This window comes from Malaya genurostris, chromosome 3 (genome assembly GCF_030247185.1).
Source record: "Malaya genurostris strain Urasoe2022 chromosome 3, Malgen_1.1, whole genome shotgun sequence".
Classification (NCBI taxonomy): domain Eukaryota; kingdom Metazoa; phylum Arthropoda; class Insecta; order Diptera; family Culicidae; genus Malaya; species Malaya genurostris.
This window is the reverse complement of record NC_080572.1, coordinates 263,599,057-263,618,317: the sequence shown is the minus strand read 5'-3', so window position 1 is coordinate 263,618,317 and position 19,261 is coordinate 263,599,057. Positions and strand designations below refer to the sequence as shown.

Genomic DNA, 19,261 nt, shown 5'->3' with positions numbered 1-19,261 from the left:
TGTTTACGTAAATTTCGCCCTACGTGCTTCATGCCAACAATCAGGGTGATACTTCAATTGCTAGTAAGGAAGGACGAATCTATTTATTTTCTTTATTTTAGATGGTTTCCGAACCTTTTACTACTGTAAATAGTAAATGAGACGATGAAATTACCTGCAGATTTGTCGAAAACCAGTCAATTTAACAAAAAATGCGCTAGGACATAACTTCATAATTCACACAGGGAGCATAAAAGTAAACAAATCGAAAAAGGGTGAAACTCTTTTTATGTTGACTTATTCAGTAGATATAGAAGGAAAGTAGTGATTTGCATACCTTTTCAAAATAAACCAACAACTCATCGACTAATCAAAAATTTATCCGAGAATATACGATAATTTCTAAATAGGATTCGAAAACATTTATCGATGCTTTTTCCCATTTGCTGTCAATGTTAGATTCGCCCTTCTTTGAAAACAGCTGATATATTCGAAGGCTCGACAGAAAAAAAGAAGCATTTTACTATGACTGCTATGCTTTCTAAATGTTTCATTCAAATTAAAAATTTATTATTTGATTGTAAATCATCTTCACATTCAAAAGGAAAGTTGTTGGAAATCGTTTAAACTGTTTCCAATGTATTCGAACGGTTTTCAAAGATATATTTCATTAGGGCACAATCCGTTTGAGTTTATGATGCCAAGAGCTTGTCCATGTGGGTCCTCAGGAACCACTCTTGAAGATCCAGCGGGTGTCCCTCATCGATGGGAGTGGTTCTTCGTTATTCGAACGGTTGATTCGCAACAATAAACAGACAAATCCAAACCACGGCATTTCGTGTATCCGTATGTAAACGAAAATGGGAACTTTCGTTCGTGATGGTAAAATACATGTATCTTTCGAAACTAAACTGGCATTCATTTTAGCGTTTCGCATATGGTTGATCACTAGAATTGGAGTGATTTCATCATGGCTTAGCATTCATTTGAAGAAGTTCACTGATATAAAAATATTTTGTGACATACGAGTCGTATGCGAATTCATTGGAGTGGAAACATGGAGTAGTTTATTCGTATCCGTTCGAAAGTACCCGTTCGTCGTATGGTCGATACGAACGTAAACAAGAGTTAGGGTGATTATTATTACAAATCCATACGAAAAGTCACTATAGACATAACCATTCAATTTGTTACCACAAAATACAAATAGCTGCCAATTTGAATTTTTTTTTTTGAAAGATTATGAAAAAAATCCATATGAATGATGGAACGATTCAATAGTACTAGCTCCTCAGGTAGTAATATCAAGTTCAAAGCAGTTCTACAAAATGAACGCTTTTTTTAATCTCTACTGTAATGAATACAAAAAACTAATTAATGTTGCAGAACTTACAGCCCATCTGTAATTCGGAAATATTTCACTGCTCGAAATCTATCCATAATAGGAAAATGCTTCAAGTGAGTATAACGATTTTCCAATTCTATTTCTTCTTTAGTGATCAAAACCAGAGGCGCTTCGATCACTTTTTTTCTGTAAAGCAGAATACACGTGTACCAATGCCCGAAATCACCCACGACACACATATGCAAGAGTCTCACCACTACTACAGTTCCTGCACAATTTCCAGCATTACAAGTCCATGACCTTTCCGTTTAATAACGGCAAGATCGGTACAAGTTCATTTCCTTGTTCTACAGTGATGATCAAAGAATGCATACAATAGCGCCGTTTAGACAACCATCAACACTAACCAGCCGAACAGTTTACTAGATTCAATTCAAAAGTTACATGTCATTTCAAATCTTGAGCTTCGGCAATGAAAAAATCGAAATATTTCAAGCAGCCACCAGAAATCTCATCCAAAAATATTCCTCTGTATGTGTTGATTGAGTACTTGACAACAAAGTTGAATGCTTGGGCACGGCGTGATAACTGGAATGGAACCAACCCTCACACACTATTATTGCATGTCTGTCCTCTTCCTTCCAATTGTGGTCAGCTGTGAGACAGATAGCCGAAATAGTAAACATCACATGCGTAGTCAACATGTTCAAACGGCTTGAGTAGATTTTGGCTCAGCTGGTTCCGACTATCAACAACGTTAGGTGTGTAAGTGTTTCCATCATTAAGCGTGCGTTCATTATTGCCAGTCATCATTTCAACCCAAAACCGCACTGTCATCATGAAAACGAATACAACTGATATCTTCTGCGTTTGGCTACCGGACCTTAAGCCAACTACAAAACATCTCAAAACGCGAATATAACAATTGTACCAAATTAAAGCTACAGTTTAAAATTCGATTTCGCCATGAACGGACGCGCGGCAGTTGTGTTTAGTTTAATTTGGTTGGTGTCTTTCGGTGAAGGTGCCAAAATTCTGACAATCATGCCTTTAGGAGGCAAATCGCACGACATTATTGGATCAGCTTTCGCAAAAACGTTGGCAGAAGCGGGCCACGACGTAACCGTCATCACAGCTTATCCAGTGAAGAGCCCGCCGAAGAACTACAGGCAAATTGTACTGACTGGAATGTTGGAAAAAAGTGGTGTTGCGAATATGAATTTTTTCGATCAACACGGTGGACTCATATCGTCATTAATTTTACTGGCTTTTATGTACCATGGCTTCCCGGCCATGTTATACGAGGGATGCATGCAACATCCAAACGTTGAAAAACTTTCGAACTCAAACGAGAAATTCGATCTTGTTATACTGGAATCATTTTTGGCTGAACCCTTCTATGGATTTGCACAGCATTTTGATGCACAATTGATTACCTTTTCTGCTGTTGCAAATACGTTGTGGACTAATCATCTTGTCGCAGCACCCGGTCCAGTTTCCCACGAAGCACATTTTATGCTTCATTATACTGATCGCATGACATTTTCGGAACGCTTTGTCAATACGTTGGTCACTCTTATTGACGCCGTCTTTTACAACTGGATTTATCTACCTAAACAGAAAGATTTCTACAATCAAGCATTTCCGAATGCGAAACTAACCTTCGAGGAGCAGATGAGAAATGTTTCGCTAGTGTTTTTGAACCAACATTTCACTTTGAGTAGTCCAAGATCATACCCACCGAACATGATTGAAGTCGGTGGACTCCAAATAGAAGAACAAAAGCCACTACCAAAGGTAAATTATATTCGACCGTGTCAATTCAAAGTCACCAAACTGGACTGTAATTCAAGTGTCTACTTTTAATGTAACGATTTCAGGATCTGCAACAATATCTGGATGAAGCCACCGATGGAGTGATCTATTTCTGTATGGGATCCAATTTGAAGTCTGCACAGTTTTCGGTTGGAAAGCGGGAAGCATTTTTGAAGGCGTTTTCGAAATTGAAACAACGTGTTCTGTGGAAATTTGAAGATGATTCGATTCCGAACAAACCGGCGAATTTAATGATCAAATCATGGATGCCCCAAAATGACATCCTTGCCCATCCCAATGTGAAACTGTTTATCACCCACGGAGGCAACTTGGGAACTACGGAATCTTTGTATCACGGAAAACCGATGATTGGAGTCCCGATTTTCGGTGATCAAATGATGAACGTTGAAAAGTCCGTCCGCGCGGGTTATGCCGTGTTGTTGAAATTCTCCGATATTAGCGAATCTTCGGTTTCCCAAGCTATCAACACAGTTCTAAATGATCCAAAGTACGCAAGAAATGCCAAACTAACTTCGGAACGATTTCGGGATAAACCAATGACACCGAAACAAAGTGTCGTCTACTGGGTTGAATATGTATTGCGGCATGGAGGAGCACCACAACTTCGATCACCCGCTATGGAACTGTCCTATCTGCAGTATCATTCAGTTGACGTTTTAGCTGTGCTATTGCTTATTTTGATAGCGAGTTCAGTCATTAGTTTATACATACTGAAGAAAATATATCGGACGATTTTCAAATCAAAAGTTTCCAAAAGTAGTAAGAAGAAAAGGGCATAGTTTCTGATTTCCTTTTGGAATAGGTAAGAAAATCAATGCAAAACCGAACATTGATTGCATTTCAAAATCAAGATTAACGAGTGTTATTAAATGTTTGTATTGTATAGTTCACTTAATGCATTATTAAATTATACGTCGCTTTAAAATAAAATGAAATCCATTTATGCATATTAGGACAACTGTCGACTCAAATGTTCACTTTTCGAAAGCCATGAAATTTTGACAGTGAATAACAATGACAAAAAATACTTTATGTTCGAATTTATTTTGAAACTGCTGTGCGATTCCAGAAATTAACAATAGAAAGAGTTGAAAAATCAGGATCGACTCACGACTGACTTTAAAAAGGAGGTAAATAGTATTGTGAAAAAATTTCTTCAAATCGTTATAACTCGACATCTATTATTGGTGTCGACGAAGAAGTTTTTAGAAATCGACTGAAAAGTCGAACACTATTAAGAGAAATTAAAAATTGATCGATTAATCTTGAACGCAGAATCCACATTCACGGCTAATTCCATTAACGTCAGTTAAAATATGTACAAGATATGATGATGGTCCCCCCTCATACCCCTACAAAGATGTGACCAGAACAAGTTATCTAGATAATAGTTGATATTTCAACACAGTAAACAAAAAACGATCTGGTTGATGTAGCCGGTATAGATTCTTCTTCAAAAGCACTATTGACAAAAAATAGCATTCAAATATTTCGAATTTACTATCCAGGGTTAATCAAGAGAACTTACAACCCGAGAAGATTCTTGATCACATCGGGAATCGAACCCGATATCTTTACCAGTATCAGCCAATAATTTACATAGCCTTTCCCGCCGGACCAGTTCATCGCTACAAGCATCTGCTACGATGGATCAATGTTGGTGATTGCCGATGATTTGACAGAGAGCGGCTCGATATTTCTCTACATTGTATACAACATCGTCAATTTTGTGGATGGTGTCCCGATCAGATGCACATAACAAAATCATAACACAAGTGTATCAACAGTTGATATTTATAACAATTTGTGTTATTTTGAGATATTTAATCTTTAAATATTTAAAAATTAATCTAACAATATAATAACAAAATCAGTTATTTTTATTTTCATTTGCAAGACTCATGATAAAGTTCATTAATTGGAAAAATGAGTTCTTCCAGTGCTTCAATCGAAATATAATGATCAGAATTTCAAAGAACTAAAAGAAGAAACCAGATCACTAAATAAATTATTCATTTAATATAAAAAATCATTCAACAATTTTGGATTAGAACGATGCTAAAAGTAGGCTGTGATATATTTTTTTGTGTTAAATTTGCTATCTATTTTATTATAACTATTATGAGAAATTTCTGCTTTGGAACTTCTGTAGTCATATCAAATTCAATAATAATTGTGATACAAACGTTTCAAAATCTGTTACGATTTTGTTCCCGCTAGAGTCTTTTTTATTATGATTTTTGTTATTTCAACAGCTTACAAGCCAAAAATATTTCAAAATTTGTTACAAAATATTCCCTTAAAAAAATGGGTAATAACACCTGAAAAGTCGTACTAATTTTGTAACAAATTTAGATATAATATTGAATTTTGTTATCACCTAGATTAGATTGAGTTATAGTTTTTGTTATTTTAACTAGTAACGAGGCCAAGATTATGACTAATTTAGATAGAAAAAACGAAACAACCCCAGATACAATTTTGTTCTCCCGTGTTGATCAGGTTGTCATACTATCATTTCCAATATTTTAAAACCAGTAAGCGGTTATACAGAGGTTATATGCACATTTTACAATAAATGGCAACCTATAATATTTTTAAGAGAAAGGAAAGGCGGGTGAGTAATGCAACAGTCGTAACTGAAGAACGTGAATACGAATAAAAATGATAATCGTTCGTATTAGTTGATTGTGTGAATTTCGTAACTTTAGTTCTTTAGATATCATTTGGAGCCATAAGAAGGGCTAATTTCGCACAATATTCTCCCTCGGTGTCCACTTTTCGATGTATTTCGCTCCAATGCAAACGACCGGCAGCAGGATGACGCAATTGTTTGAAGAGAAATTGGCTTTGCGAACGTCCCGCAATTGATTCAATACTGAACTGAATTCTTGATAACTGTAACTGGTACACTTGCTTTACTTCCTGGTCATTTACCTGCACAGGCTAGAATGAACGAAATATATCAAGTGTTAACCGTTGAAACCTACCCAGATACAAGAAAAGCATCATTAGTTTTCTTTTTTGATACTCGTTAATACCAAACATTTCAGAAAACTTAAATTTTGAATTATATGTGATTATGGCATATAACGGCAAATGTTATCATAAATTGATGATCATATTTCCGATGGTCGAAATTATGTTGAAACGTTAGATACAACAAGAGATATTCGCGATCAAAAACTTATCACGCTCTCAAAGTCAAAGTCTTGGCATTACATTCCTTTTGTGGACTTTGGCCTTTCTGTTTCAACAGACTTCACAGCCGATTCTTAGCGTACAGAAACATTGCATGGCTACTACTATGGATCCTGCTGACACTAATGTCGTTTTTCATTGAGAACACTCGTGGAGTGTTTTGCCCGATTCGTGCACTTTTCGTGCAGTCGGGCAATCAAAACAGATGCACTGTGTTTCATGGATTTGCACCGCACGAAAAAATGCACTTTCGGGGCAATTCGCGGGCAACTATTTTGCACCCGTTTTCTTTTCCGAGCAGCATGCGTGCAAACCAAACTTTACAAAACCGTTTCATTGATCGGCTGTCAGGGCAAAACACTGGCACCGAGCGAGTGGAATCAATGAAAAACGACATAAGAATCCTTCCAGGTCGGGGCTCGAACATACAACAAGTGGCTCAGAGGGTAAATTTTGAAAAAGCGCTCCATAGTAAAGTGAGTCGTATCCACGACAAAAAAAACCTTTTTTTAATACTTTTCTCCATCTTCTTTCGAAATAATTTCATCTTCAAACAAAACTTCTCAGAAAACAAACCAGTATTTTTTTAAATGAGGAAAATTTCAATGGCTTTGGATCTGACCGAGGAATACTAGGTTTTAGATGAGTTTATAAAACAAAAGGTGAATTAATAATTATCAAATGCCAACCCGAAGAACGAAAATATTTTAAAAAAACAGCAAATATGATATTACTCGAAAAAGTGTGTTAGGAGCTAGAAAATCATATTTTAGTTATTAAATGACTCTTTCACATCAAGAGCTTGAAGTTATTCGAATATCTGTGCATTGTTTTGGGAATTACTACTTCATTTTCAAAATAGTACTAATCGCATTAACGCCAAGTGTTCGTTTTAATAACAGGATTAAAACAAAATATTGAAGGTACGGTTTCATTTTTCTCAGTTCCAAGGATTAGGGAACTAGGAGAAACATCCATATTTTACTTCCAGTGTGCATTATTTTTAGACTGTTCGAATGATTTCCAACACGCAAGAAAAGTTATTGTGAAAATAAATAATTTCCGACTTATTCCAACGAATCATTTTGTTGATGTGCAATTCTGGTTTGGTTCAACCAATGTTTTTTTTTTCAAACATTCGTTTGGAACAGCCATATTCAAATTTAAAACAAGCATATTTTGAATATTTTATTTGTATTTGTTATAGAATAGTATGATTTTCTTGTAAAAGCGACAAAAATCAAATTTTATAATAACTTCAGAAAATTTTTAATTCATTTATTTTTTCGTAAAATAATCTCAATGATCGAATAGAACCGTATTACCAAGACTTGAGCAAAAAATTTCATTAGTCATTTTTTCTGAGTGATTTTAGCGAATTCAGACCCACATGTAAATTGGAATAATTTTAAGTTACTTATTTTTTACCTCTGATTACTATTATAATCTTCCCTGAGTTGCGGTAAGAAGTATCTGTACTCATCAATAGTAACGATTTTTGTCAAATTTTCTAAGTTTTAGCTTACATCCCCATGCTAAGGGCACACCTATCCATAGAGAAAATACTCTTATGACAACCTCTGAAGAGCAAGAAGTACCTGAGTCAAGTTTGGTAAGAGCACATTAAATTATACTGGAGTTATAATGCAACATACATAAGCATGCGCCAATATAGTTCATGTAATGATTGTGATGCCATACAACAGTAAAATGATTCTATCGCAGGTAGTCACTTTTCGTATAGAATCGGATCGCAAAACGAGAATGAGCGACCGTTTGTTGGTTCACAGAGAATCTCCACAACAGCGTGCTCAGACGGATCATCGAGAGACATTCGCTCTCACGCTGGTGTCCATTCTATATTCATTGAACCATGCCTGTTTTTTGTTGCTGAAATGATATCCGTCTATCTTTGATGGCACTGATTGAATCGTGTGAAAAGTTGCTTGAGAGCGTTTTTTGATACGATAAACGCCATCCTTGTGATCGAGTGACGAGACTGCGGAATCAAAATACTAAGAAAAACATGTTATTTCAATGAATCTGAGTTCTTTGAGTTTTATGGCTAAATATGGAAATATTTTTTTGAAACTTGAGTTTTTTTTTTAAATATTGAAAAGGTGTTCCATTTCTTTTCCCAGTTCATATTAATTTAGAGTGCTCAATCAATTTCCCACTTCTGCAATTTTTTGTGCAATTAACAGTTTCTGAGCTACAATGACACGAAAAAAGTGCATACGAAAAATCATTCGCCATTTTCAAAAGTCATTCTTGAGTCGGATTGGTGTCTCCATCAGATCTAATAAAAGTCTCCAAATATACGAAAAAGGCGAAAAATAAATGTCACTCTCAGCTCCGCTGACAAATTTTGCGATCGAGATATACATCCAGTCAACAACAGAATTTGAAACTATTATTTCGCTTCTGTTGTTGACTGGATGTTGTGTTCTTTCTTTCATTTTCCACTTCATTCATTTTCGGTTTCGGTGAAAATCGTATACATGCGTAACTTCGTAAATCCGCGTAAAAAAGGTGTAATATCGGAAATCCGCGAAAAAAAATTTCATGCCAAATGTCTTAGAAATGCGTGAAACGTTCAGATCTGATGTAACCTCAAAAAAACTTATCTTTATTAAAAATCTTTTGGGAAATTTTGAGATTTCCGAGAGCGAAATTTTTTTTTATGCCAAACATCTTAAATGAGACGTGATTTGAAATTGTATTTTAAACAGAAATTTTTTTATGTTTCAGACAGTTGACTTCGAAAAAAATCGGGATAACACCAGATCTCGACGTTTCATGCATTTCTAAGACATAAAAACAAGAAAACTGGATAACTCTGAAAATTCACGTAAAAAAAACCGCGTAACTTCGGAAATCCGCAAGCCATTTATAATTCTTCAGTGTACAAAATCAAATGCGCTTCGATCACTTGCTTTTTCTGTGAAGCAGAATACACGTGAACCAATGCACGCATCACCCACGAAACACATTTGCAAGAGTCTCACCACGACTACATCGGTACAAGTCCACTTCCATGTCACAATAGTATTTCCCTTTGATGAAGGCAGAGAACGCAGGTTAGACAACAAGAAACATTAATCAGTCGAATAGTTTCCTAGGTAATGTTTACAGGAGACAAATTAAATTCAAAAGTTACAAGTAATTTGAACTATTGAGCTTCGGTAATGAAAAAACGATTTATTTAATGCAGTCGCCAAGAATTAAATCAAGAAATATTCATTTGTATGTGTTGATTGAGTACGCAATCCAGCTTGACAACAAAGTTGAATGATTAGATACGCCGTGATAACTGGAATGGAACCAACCCTCACACACTGACTATTGTCGCATGTCTGTCCTCTTTCTTCCAACTGTGGTCAGCTGTGAGACAGATAGCCGAAATAGTAAACATCACATGCGTAGTCAACCTGTTCAAACTGTATGAGAAGAATTTGATTCAGTAGATTCCAACCACAAAAATTCTTAGGTGTGTAAGTATTTCCAGCTTTGGGCGTTCGTTAGTTGCCAGTCATCATCTCAACCCCAAACCTGTCCGTCTTCACGCAAACGAATACTTTTGACATCTTTTGCATCTGGTTACCGGAACTAAAACTGATCACAAAACATCTCGTCAAACGAATATGTTAATTTAACCGAATTGGAACCAGAGCCACAGTTTTAAATTCGGTTTCGCAATGAACGGACGCGCGGCAGTTGTGTTTAGTTTAATTTGGCTGGTGTCTTTTGGTGAAGGTGCCAAAATCCTGACAATCATGCCTTTGGGAGGTAAATCGCACGACATCATTGGATCAGCTTTCGCAAAAACGTTAGCAGAAGCGGGCCACGACGTAACCGTCATCACGGCTTATCCAGTAAAGAACCCGCCGGAGAACTACAGGCAAATTGTACTGACTGGAATGTTGGAAAAAAGTGGTGTTGCGAATATGAACTTTTTCGATCAACACGGTGGACTCATATCGTCATTAATTTTGCTGGGTTTTATGTACCATAGCTTCCCGGCCATGTTATACGAGGGATGCATGCGACATCCAAACGTTGAAAAATTTTCGAACTCAAACGAGAAATTCGATCTTGTTATACTGGAATCATTTTTAGCTGAACCCTTCTATGGATTTGCACAGCATTTTGATGCACAATTGGTCACTTTTTCTGCATTCGCAAATTCATTGTGGACTAATCATCTTGTCGCAGCACCCGGTCCAGCTTCCCATGAAGCACATTTTATGCTCCACTATACTGATCGCATGACATTTTCGGAACGCTTTGTCAATGCGTTGGTCACTCTGATTGACGCCGTCTTTTACAACTGGATTTATCTACCTAAACAAAAAGATTTCTACAATCAAGCATTTCCGAATGCGAAACTAACCATCGAGGAACAGATGAGAAATGTTTCGCTAGTGTTTTTGAACCAACATTTCACTTTGAGTAGTCCAAGATCATACCCACCGAACATGATTGAAGTCGGTGGACTCCAAATAGAAGAACCAAAGCCACTACCAAAGGTAAATTATATTCGACCGTGTAAATTCAAAGTCATCAAACTTGACTGTAATTCATGTGTCTACTTTTAATGTAACGATTTCAGGATCTGCAACAATATCTGGATGAAGCCACCGATGGAGTGATCTATTTCTGTATGGGATCCAATTTGAAGTCTGCACAGTTTTCGGTTGAAAAGCGGGAAGCATTTTTGAAGGCGTTTTCGAAATTGAAACAACGTGTTCTGTGGAAATTTGAAGATGATTCGATTCCGAACAAACCGGCGAATTTAATGATCAAATCATGGATGCCCCAAAATGACATCCTTGCCCATCCCAATGTGAAACTGTTTATCACCCACGGAGGCAACTTGGGAACTACGGAGTCTTTGTACCACGGAAAACCGATGATTGGAGTCCCGATTTTCGGTGATCAAATGATGAACGTTGAAAAGTCCGTCCGCGCGGGTTATGCCGTGTTGTTGAAATTCTCCGATATTAGCGAATCTTCGGTTTCCCAAGCTATCAACACAGTTCTAAATGATCCAAAGTACGCAAGAAATGCCAAACTAACTTCGGAACGATTTCGGGATAAACCAATGACACCGAAACAAAGTGTCGTCTACTGGGTTGAATATATATTGCGGCATGGAGGAGCACCGCAGCTTCGATCACCCGCCATGGAACTGTCCTATCTGCAGTATCATTCAGTTGACGTTTTAGCTGTGCTGTTGCTTATTTTAATAGCGAGCTTAGTCATTAGTTTGTACATACTGAAGAAAATATATCGGACGATTTTCAAATCAAAAGTTTCCAAAACTAGTAAGAAGAAAAGGGCATAGTTTCTGATTTCCATTTGGAATAGGTTAGCAAGTCAATGCAAAACCGAACATTGGATGTATTCCAAAATCAGGAAGAGCAACTTTTTTGAATGTTTTGTATTGTTTAAGTTCCCTTAATGCATTAATAAATCATACGTATTAAACTACCCATCAGCTTACACTTCAATAGCAGATCTAGTACCCTATTTCTCCCTGCTAATGGATAGTCAAACCAGTTTTCGAGAAATTTCGGTACGGTTTCGTCGGTCATTTGAGCAGAGCCGAAATCAATCTACCATCAGGATGCTGCTGGGCGCTGTTTTTTTTTTTCAAGAATATCCCGATTTTCCGAACCTGTTATTGTTTTCCGCTAATACTAACAAATGTCATGACCACCGTTTCGACTAAACTATGCGACTATGCGATCCGATTTATCGCACAAATGCTTCTAAGAATCGAATCGCGAAACGAGAATAAGCGACCGTTTGTTGCTTCAGAGAGAACCCCTACAGCAGTGTGCTAACCCGTGATGCTCAGACGGGTCATCGTCTAAGGAATGCACAGTGGTCCAGGAAGCAAAATTAGCAGGAAACAATTGTTTACGCTTTTATTATTGGGCTTAGAGATTTGAAGTCTTCGGCACATTAGTTGCAATTAATAAACTGCGTTTTTCGGCCATAGTGGTTTTAGGGTGGTCCTAAAGAAAACTACGAATTAAAAAACGAATTAAAAAAAAATCCTTCCACAATAATTTATAATAATCAATTTAAGGCAACTGTGTCGAAGATGTTGGTTGTGTATCTTTAACCGTTTTTACATTAGAACGGTTTACATATCCTAAGTTTGGGTGCTTCTTAAAAAAACAGTTTTTATTCAATAACTTTTTCATTTGAATTTTCTCAATAAAGTAACGTTCTAAGAAACTCAGGAGGATTTTTCAAAACTACTTAGTAAAATTAATTGGAAAGTATGTATATTAACGAGTATCATATTACAATATTAGATGCCGTGTATTTTCTGGAAGGAAAACTTTGTTAGTATTTTTGTTTGTTTTGTTTTTCAAAGAAAATCCAAATACGAGTTCGGACTCTCTCCGCTTCATGCGTATAATCGCACTATGGAGTTGCTTCTCAAGATTTCTTATCGTTTGTGCTTGGAGAAACCAACGTGGAAAGTTTCAAAGAATAATAATGCAGTGAGTCATCATGAAAAATCTATCCATTCGGCTCTTCGAGAGCAATTGGATATACGAATCAGTGAACCTCGGCCAGGGGGAGGAAATTCAAACAGCGGTAATTTTGCGAGGCGGTTTTTTGAAGGAAAAGAAATAGTTGCTAAAATTACAGGACTGAATCATGATTTATTGGAAAGATTTTATGTTATACTATCACTAATTAACAGCAAAATGGAGATCGATGTGGTGTCTTTCGGAATATATACGAACAGTACACATGAGCTATACAACAAATTGTATGGTTGGTACGCTTTGTCACCAACTGTACACAAATTACTCGTGCATGAAGTCGCTATTGTACAATATGCAATTCGTCCAATTGGAATGTTTTCAGAAGAAGCAGCAGAAACGAGAAACAAATGCATTCAAAGATTTAGGGAAAATAATACAAGAAAATTCAACAGGCAGGTCAATTTAGAAGATCTGTTCTTAAGGCTTCTAATGACTTCCGATCCCATAATTTCTCTGAAAAACAAAACAAACAAAAATACTAACAAAGTTTACATACTGTTCCAATTAATTTTACTAAGTAGTTTTGGAAAATCGCCTTCCTTTCCATGGCCACTTATAAGAAACACTTGGAAATTGATTTGTTGGCGCTTTTCACCATGTAATTGCATATAAATGAAATGAAATTTAGCAGATTTCTCTGAGATCCCCATTGAAACTGAGTGTGACAAACACAAACACTTTTGATTGGTATATGATATTCGGCTCTATGGACCTCTGTTCAAAAATCTGTTTTCACAGTGATTGTAAAACTTTTCTTTATGAGAAAGATAAAAAATTTAAAAGTTACATCTTATTATACGTACGACAAATGTCCAAAGAATAGATTGTAAATATTTGTCATGAAATATCCTTTTTCTAACACTCCTGAGTATATTACTAAGCTAGATGTTATATGATAAAGTACAAAAATACTTGCACGGAATTTTGATTTAAATGAGATAGAAAAATAACTGTTTTCCAAATTTTACTCATATTATATAAAAATGTATAAGCTATCACATGCAATCGAAATTTTTTTTTCGGATTGCGCTATTTTTGGAAACCGTTATTTAAAAAAGGCGTATTTTTTTGTTAAAATCTTTCATAACTATTTAACCAGGTAGTATAAAAAAATCTTCTTCCACCAAAACTTGCGCCTTTTTAGGCTCCTGAGTTTCTTAGAACATTACTTTATTGAGAAAATTCAAATGAAAAAGTTATTGAATAAAAACTTTTTTTTAAGAAGCACCCTAACTTAGGATATGTAAACCGTTCTAATGTAAAAACAGTTAAAGATACACAACCAATATCTTCGACAAAGTTGCCTTAAATTGATTATTCTAAGTTATTGTGGAAGCATGCATTGTTCTATCTCATCCAGATTTTGAAATAATTTTTTAATTCATAGTTTGCTTTAGGACCACCCTAAAACCACTATGGCCGAAAAACGCAGTTTATTAATTCCAACTAATGTGCCGAAGACTTCAAATCTCTAAGCCCAATAATAAAAGCGTAAACAATTGTTTCCTGCTAATTTTGCTTCCTGGACCACTGTGGAATGGGAAGGGATGTTAGTCCAACACTTGTTGTTACTAGAGGCCGTATATTCTACTGCGCACTCCACAAGTGTCACGAGAGAAGGATATTTGTTAGTAAAAATTTCAGTGTTGGTATTATTCGCGCGCGACTCAGTATGTTCCGGTTTTCAAGATGCTCGGAAGCACCACTAAACTCACTGACTTCCCGAGTGAACGTTTCAACAATATCCTATATTGAAGTCCCGGGAAGTTTTGATTCACAGCTCTTATTCGAGGAAACTGAAGAAAAATTTGCAGTACTATCGCGTAAAGAATAAAAACTTCCCTATTTTTCATATTTGAAATTACGTGATACAAAATAAACGAGTAAATAGGATTTAGACAAAATAGTTGATTCATTGCATTGACATATTCTACAGTTTTTATAAAATCATTGTAAATCACCAAATAAAGGTCAACAGATTTCACGCGAGACTTGATTATTTATTATTTCCGCTTTATTATTGTAATTATTTATTAAAATTATTAATTGGTTATATTGGTTGATCTGGGCGGCCGGCTACCGAGAAAAATATCAATTTATTGTTTGAAATATTAATATCAAGTGTTTTTTACCTATTTTTATATATATAAAAAATAGGTATAGAATTCGCTCAAACTTTAGAAAATTTTTCCGAGGCCCGGAGGGCCGAATGACATATACCAATCGATTCAGCTCGACGAACTGAGCAAATGTCTGTGTGTGTGTGTGTGTGTGTGTGTGTGTGTGTCTGTATGTGTGTTGTCAACAAAGAGGTCGAGATCTCAGAGATGGCTGAACCGATTTTGATCAAACTAGTCGCAAATGAAAGGTCTCCCCGTCACCCAAAACGCTATTGAATGGTTTTGAGATCGGATGTTTACTTTTTGAGTTATACAAAGTTTTATGTCAAAATTTTCAGTTTTTTGACAGTATCTGTCACAATTGACCTTGAAAACAGAATATGTTTTCAGACTTAGATTCCACACGGTAATACCTATCCAACAAGCCATAGATTGTTAAAATCCGTCCATTTTTAACGGAGATATCGAAATTTTTGTGTAAACGACTTTTCCCCCTATTCCAGCAGTACAAGTTTTGAGCGCTGTATGACAAAGAAATGCTTGGGAGCAACGGAAAACACGATTTTTTATACTGTTACATACAATTGTTTCTAAGTACCAAAAGGATTGTGTACAGCATCCTTTTTCATGACATTTAGCCTCGGACCGATTTTGGCACGGCTCGTTTTTGGCAACATAGTCGTTCGAATATGACATATATAAACCAGATGATGGCAGAATTTTTTTTAATTATTTTGTTTTAAACTACTTACAGCAAAAAATGGTGCAACAACATAACATCCATATACCATTCGAATCAGTTCGTCGAGATCAGCACATGCGTGTGTGACAAATAATTTCACTTAATTTTCTCGGAAAATTTCTTTTCTACAAATTCAGATTCATACGAAAAATCGTATGCTCCCAAACAAAGTTCCTGAATTATGTTTGGTTCCGAGCTCTGGTTCTGGAACTACAGGATGATATGTGAAACGAAATCAAAATTGTGTAACTCATTTTTCTCGTAGATGGCTAAACCGATCTACGATTCAAATGAAATCTAAGAATCATCTAAGATTCAAATGGTTCAAGATTCTATAAAACATCTTGCTTTTCAGTCAGATCCAACTTCCGGTTTCGGGGATAGTATAAAAATGTCTACTGTGATGTGATGTGATGTGAAGTGAAGCCACCATCAGTTCAAGGACTTGCCAGTGGATGCGGGTAGACTTACAGTAGCCCCGATATGACTCATCCATTCACCTTCTTACTATAGCTGTTACCGAAAAGCGAACAAAAAGGGTTGGGCGGATACGTAAGTAGAGTCACTTACTCGTATTCCGCGGGAATAAAAGATGCTCTTCCAACCATAATATCCAGTGCATGGATGAAGAATATCGCTATACATGCTTGAACCCGCCTGATGGTTTGTTTGAGAAGGGCGCGTCAGACACATTTCAAACCTTCAGAAGGAAACAAGTTTCCTTCAAGTGACTTGGGCTGGCTATCCACAATCCCTCGTCCAGTCATCAATTCGTCCGATGCCCTGATGCTCCCTCCCCTTTACGCCCCCGTGCAAAATGTTTTATATTGATAAATACAATGAAACATAGTGTAATGAAATTAATATAACATAAAATGATATAATAGATTACGAAATAATATAATACAATGTCATACAATATAATATAATATATTATAAAACATGATATAAAATAACAGTTAATGTAGAGTGTCAGTTATGCTCTTCTATCTTCGCAATACTGCAGGAAGTAGAATATTTCTCTTCTAATAACAATAATAATATCCACATCTATAAAAATAATATATGTTATTATTATTGATGACAAATTAATAATAATAACAATCAATATAATAATGAAAATAACAATAAAAAACAATATAATATGGTACAATGAATTATATAATAAATAATAGAATAAATAAAATGATATGTTGCGATATGCTATGATATTATATTACTTGAATTTATATGTCATTTCTCATCCTCTCATTCTGCCATCAACGCATTCCATCGACCATTTGTCACCACAGACACACGTGTAGGCATGAAACAGGATCCAGTGAGGACCAAGCTCACCTTGTGACGACCTTGATATTTAGTTGAAAGTTACTTTAAAAATGATAACTTATAAGGAAAACAAATTTATATTTTGCGCAGAGGTACGTAGTATTACTCATAATAAACCCTACAATATAATATAATATAATACAACATAATGCGATACAATATAACATAATATAATAGAAATATAATATAACATAATATAATAAAATATAATATAATATAATACAATATAATAGTGTAAGACGATAATATATGAAATAATATGCTATGATATAATATAACAGGTAATGTCGCAGTGTAAGTTACGCTCTTCTAATAATAATAATAATAAAAATAATAATAATAATACATGATGTAATAAACAACACAATTATATGTTGTAATATACTATGATAAACACTGCACTTTAGGATGGGCTTCAACCTACAAGCCATTTCGCACCCTCTCATTCTGCTACTAACGCAGAAGGCGATAGCACCCAGTCGACGCCGTTCTATTGACCAAATGTCATCATAGACGCTCGGGGAGGCATGAGATAGGGACTTGTGAGGACTTAGTTATCTCACCATTTGACGACCAGGGATAGTATAAAAATGTCTACTCCACATAAATTAATCAGGTTTATCGGGTTAGCAGATTTGGATAGTCGATAAAAAATTAACTTTTTTCAGTTTTAGTGGTATTCAGTTGTCGATCAGAATGCACCTAAAAATTTAATTCGTGCTATGATCTCTCAAAGATGTCTTAACTGATTTGCAAATATTTTGAAACAAATGTAAACTGTACAGCTACTCAGGTGAATTTATCTGACTTCGACCATACCGCTTTTAGAATTCCGGTTCCAGTATAAAAAGCTTAATCAAATTTCAGAAACAAAAATTCAAATTAAAACAAACTTATATACAAAAATTAATTAATTTTATCCAATTATGACTTCCGGTTCTCGAATTACATGATGATGAATTTTTAAAATTCAAACCGATATAGAAGATGACAATCCCGAAAAGCTTCAAAGTTGGACTCAAAACTGTTGTAATTTATTCGTCATATGGCCATACGAATCGGTTTGGGTTATGCTGGTTCCTGAATACCGGCTCTGGAAGTACCTTAAATTACCGTAAACTCTAGAGTGGAACTTACATATCATGGCATGTTTAATCGATTATCACACTTCTAGATTCAAATTCGATCCGATTTGCAGTTTCGACATTACAGAGTAATGAGTGATTAAAATCTCAAATTGTCGCTTAAAACGACGGCCATCAAAATAATGTCATGAAAACTTAAACACCGAAGAATATTCATGCGAAAAACACATGCGGATTGATAAAAATAGGTATCATCTCACTGCTAGGTGGATTAAACACGTTTTTTACTATGTATTCAAAATACCAATATATGTTATCGCTGTTATTAACTTTGTAATATCAATGGATTTGCGCAATAGTTGATTTTTATCATTCAATTTATAATCCTGAAAGACAATCAATAACATGGAAGGAGAAAGCATTCCAAATAAAACTTTTCTCCGAAGCTAGACGGAAATTGATAGGTTTAATGAATAGATAATTTAGTAAAATAGAGTAATCAGAAGTGAAACGTTGAAAATATCTGATAACTGAAAGGAAAATGAAAGTCCTGCAAATGTCGCCTTTTATGACATGGAAGCAGGAACCCAGTGGATCTATTCTTGGTTCATTTTTTTTTCGCCGGATTCCACACGGCATCTAGGCTGGTACTGTCCGGAGAGAGCTAATAGGTACAGTCAATTTCCTAGTGGCCCAGCCCCTATTGTAAACTTATTTGTAATGTCTAATAATCCAAAAGAAACTTATATACTAACTTGCTAACTAATACAAAAAGCGAAACGATTCGACTGGATATTGCATCGATTTTTGTCGGAAATCGCTTATAATACTATATCACAATACATCCAATGGTTTTATTTGTTATTCTGTGCAACTCAATTGTACTAATCCAGGAAGGACGCTTCAAGATCAATTCCAGAATTTTATTCTGAATACTTAGGAATGTTTTCTTCTAGGAGGAACAACAACTTGACCAAATTGGTACTATATAAAGCCTGGTTGGTCTGAATATTTGTTATTAAATCGAAAAATTTGTTCTTAAGACAAAGCTT

At 35.5% G+C, this 19,261-nt stretch overlaps 3 protein-coding genes across 18 annotated transcripts in view; 2 read left to right on the top strand and 1 right to left on the bottom strand.

The window, feature by feature from the left end:
- LOC131436556 (calmodulin-binding transcription activator 1) overlaps positions 1-19,261 on the bottom strand; it is a 477,355-nt gene that overhangs the window by 292,785 nt on the left and 165,309 nt on the right. The window lies entirely within an intron of this gene.
- LOC131436558 (UDP-glucosyltransferase 2-like) lies at positions 2,156-4,090 on the top strand. Its single transcript, XM_058605344.1, has 2 exons — positions 2,156-3,121; positions 3,205-4,090. Exons 1-2 carry the CDS (start codon positions 2,291-2,293, stop codon positions 3,937-3,939), a joined length of 1,566 nt encoding a protein of 521 aa, XP_058461327.1. The 5' UTR covers positions 2,156-2,290; the 3' UTR covers positions 3,940-4,090.
- On the top strand, positions 9,236-11,854 carry LOC131436557 (UDP-glycosyltransferase UGT5-like). Of its 2 annotated transcripts, XM_058605343.1 has the most exons (3): positions 9,236-9,803; positions 9,870-10,890; positions 10,974-11,854. In XM_058605343.1, the coding sequence occupies exons 2-3, from the start codon at positions 10,060-10,062 to the stop codon at positions 11,706-11,708; spliced, it is 1,566 nt and encodes a 521-aa protein (XP_058461326.1). In that variant the 5' UTR covers positions 9,236-9,803; positions 9,870-10,059; the 3' UTR covers positions 11,709-11,854. The 2 variants fall into 2 exon arrangements, with proteins under 2 accessions (XP_058461326.1, XP_058461325.1); XM_058605342.1 differs by having other exon boundaries at positions 9,236-10,890.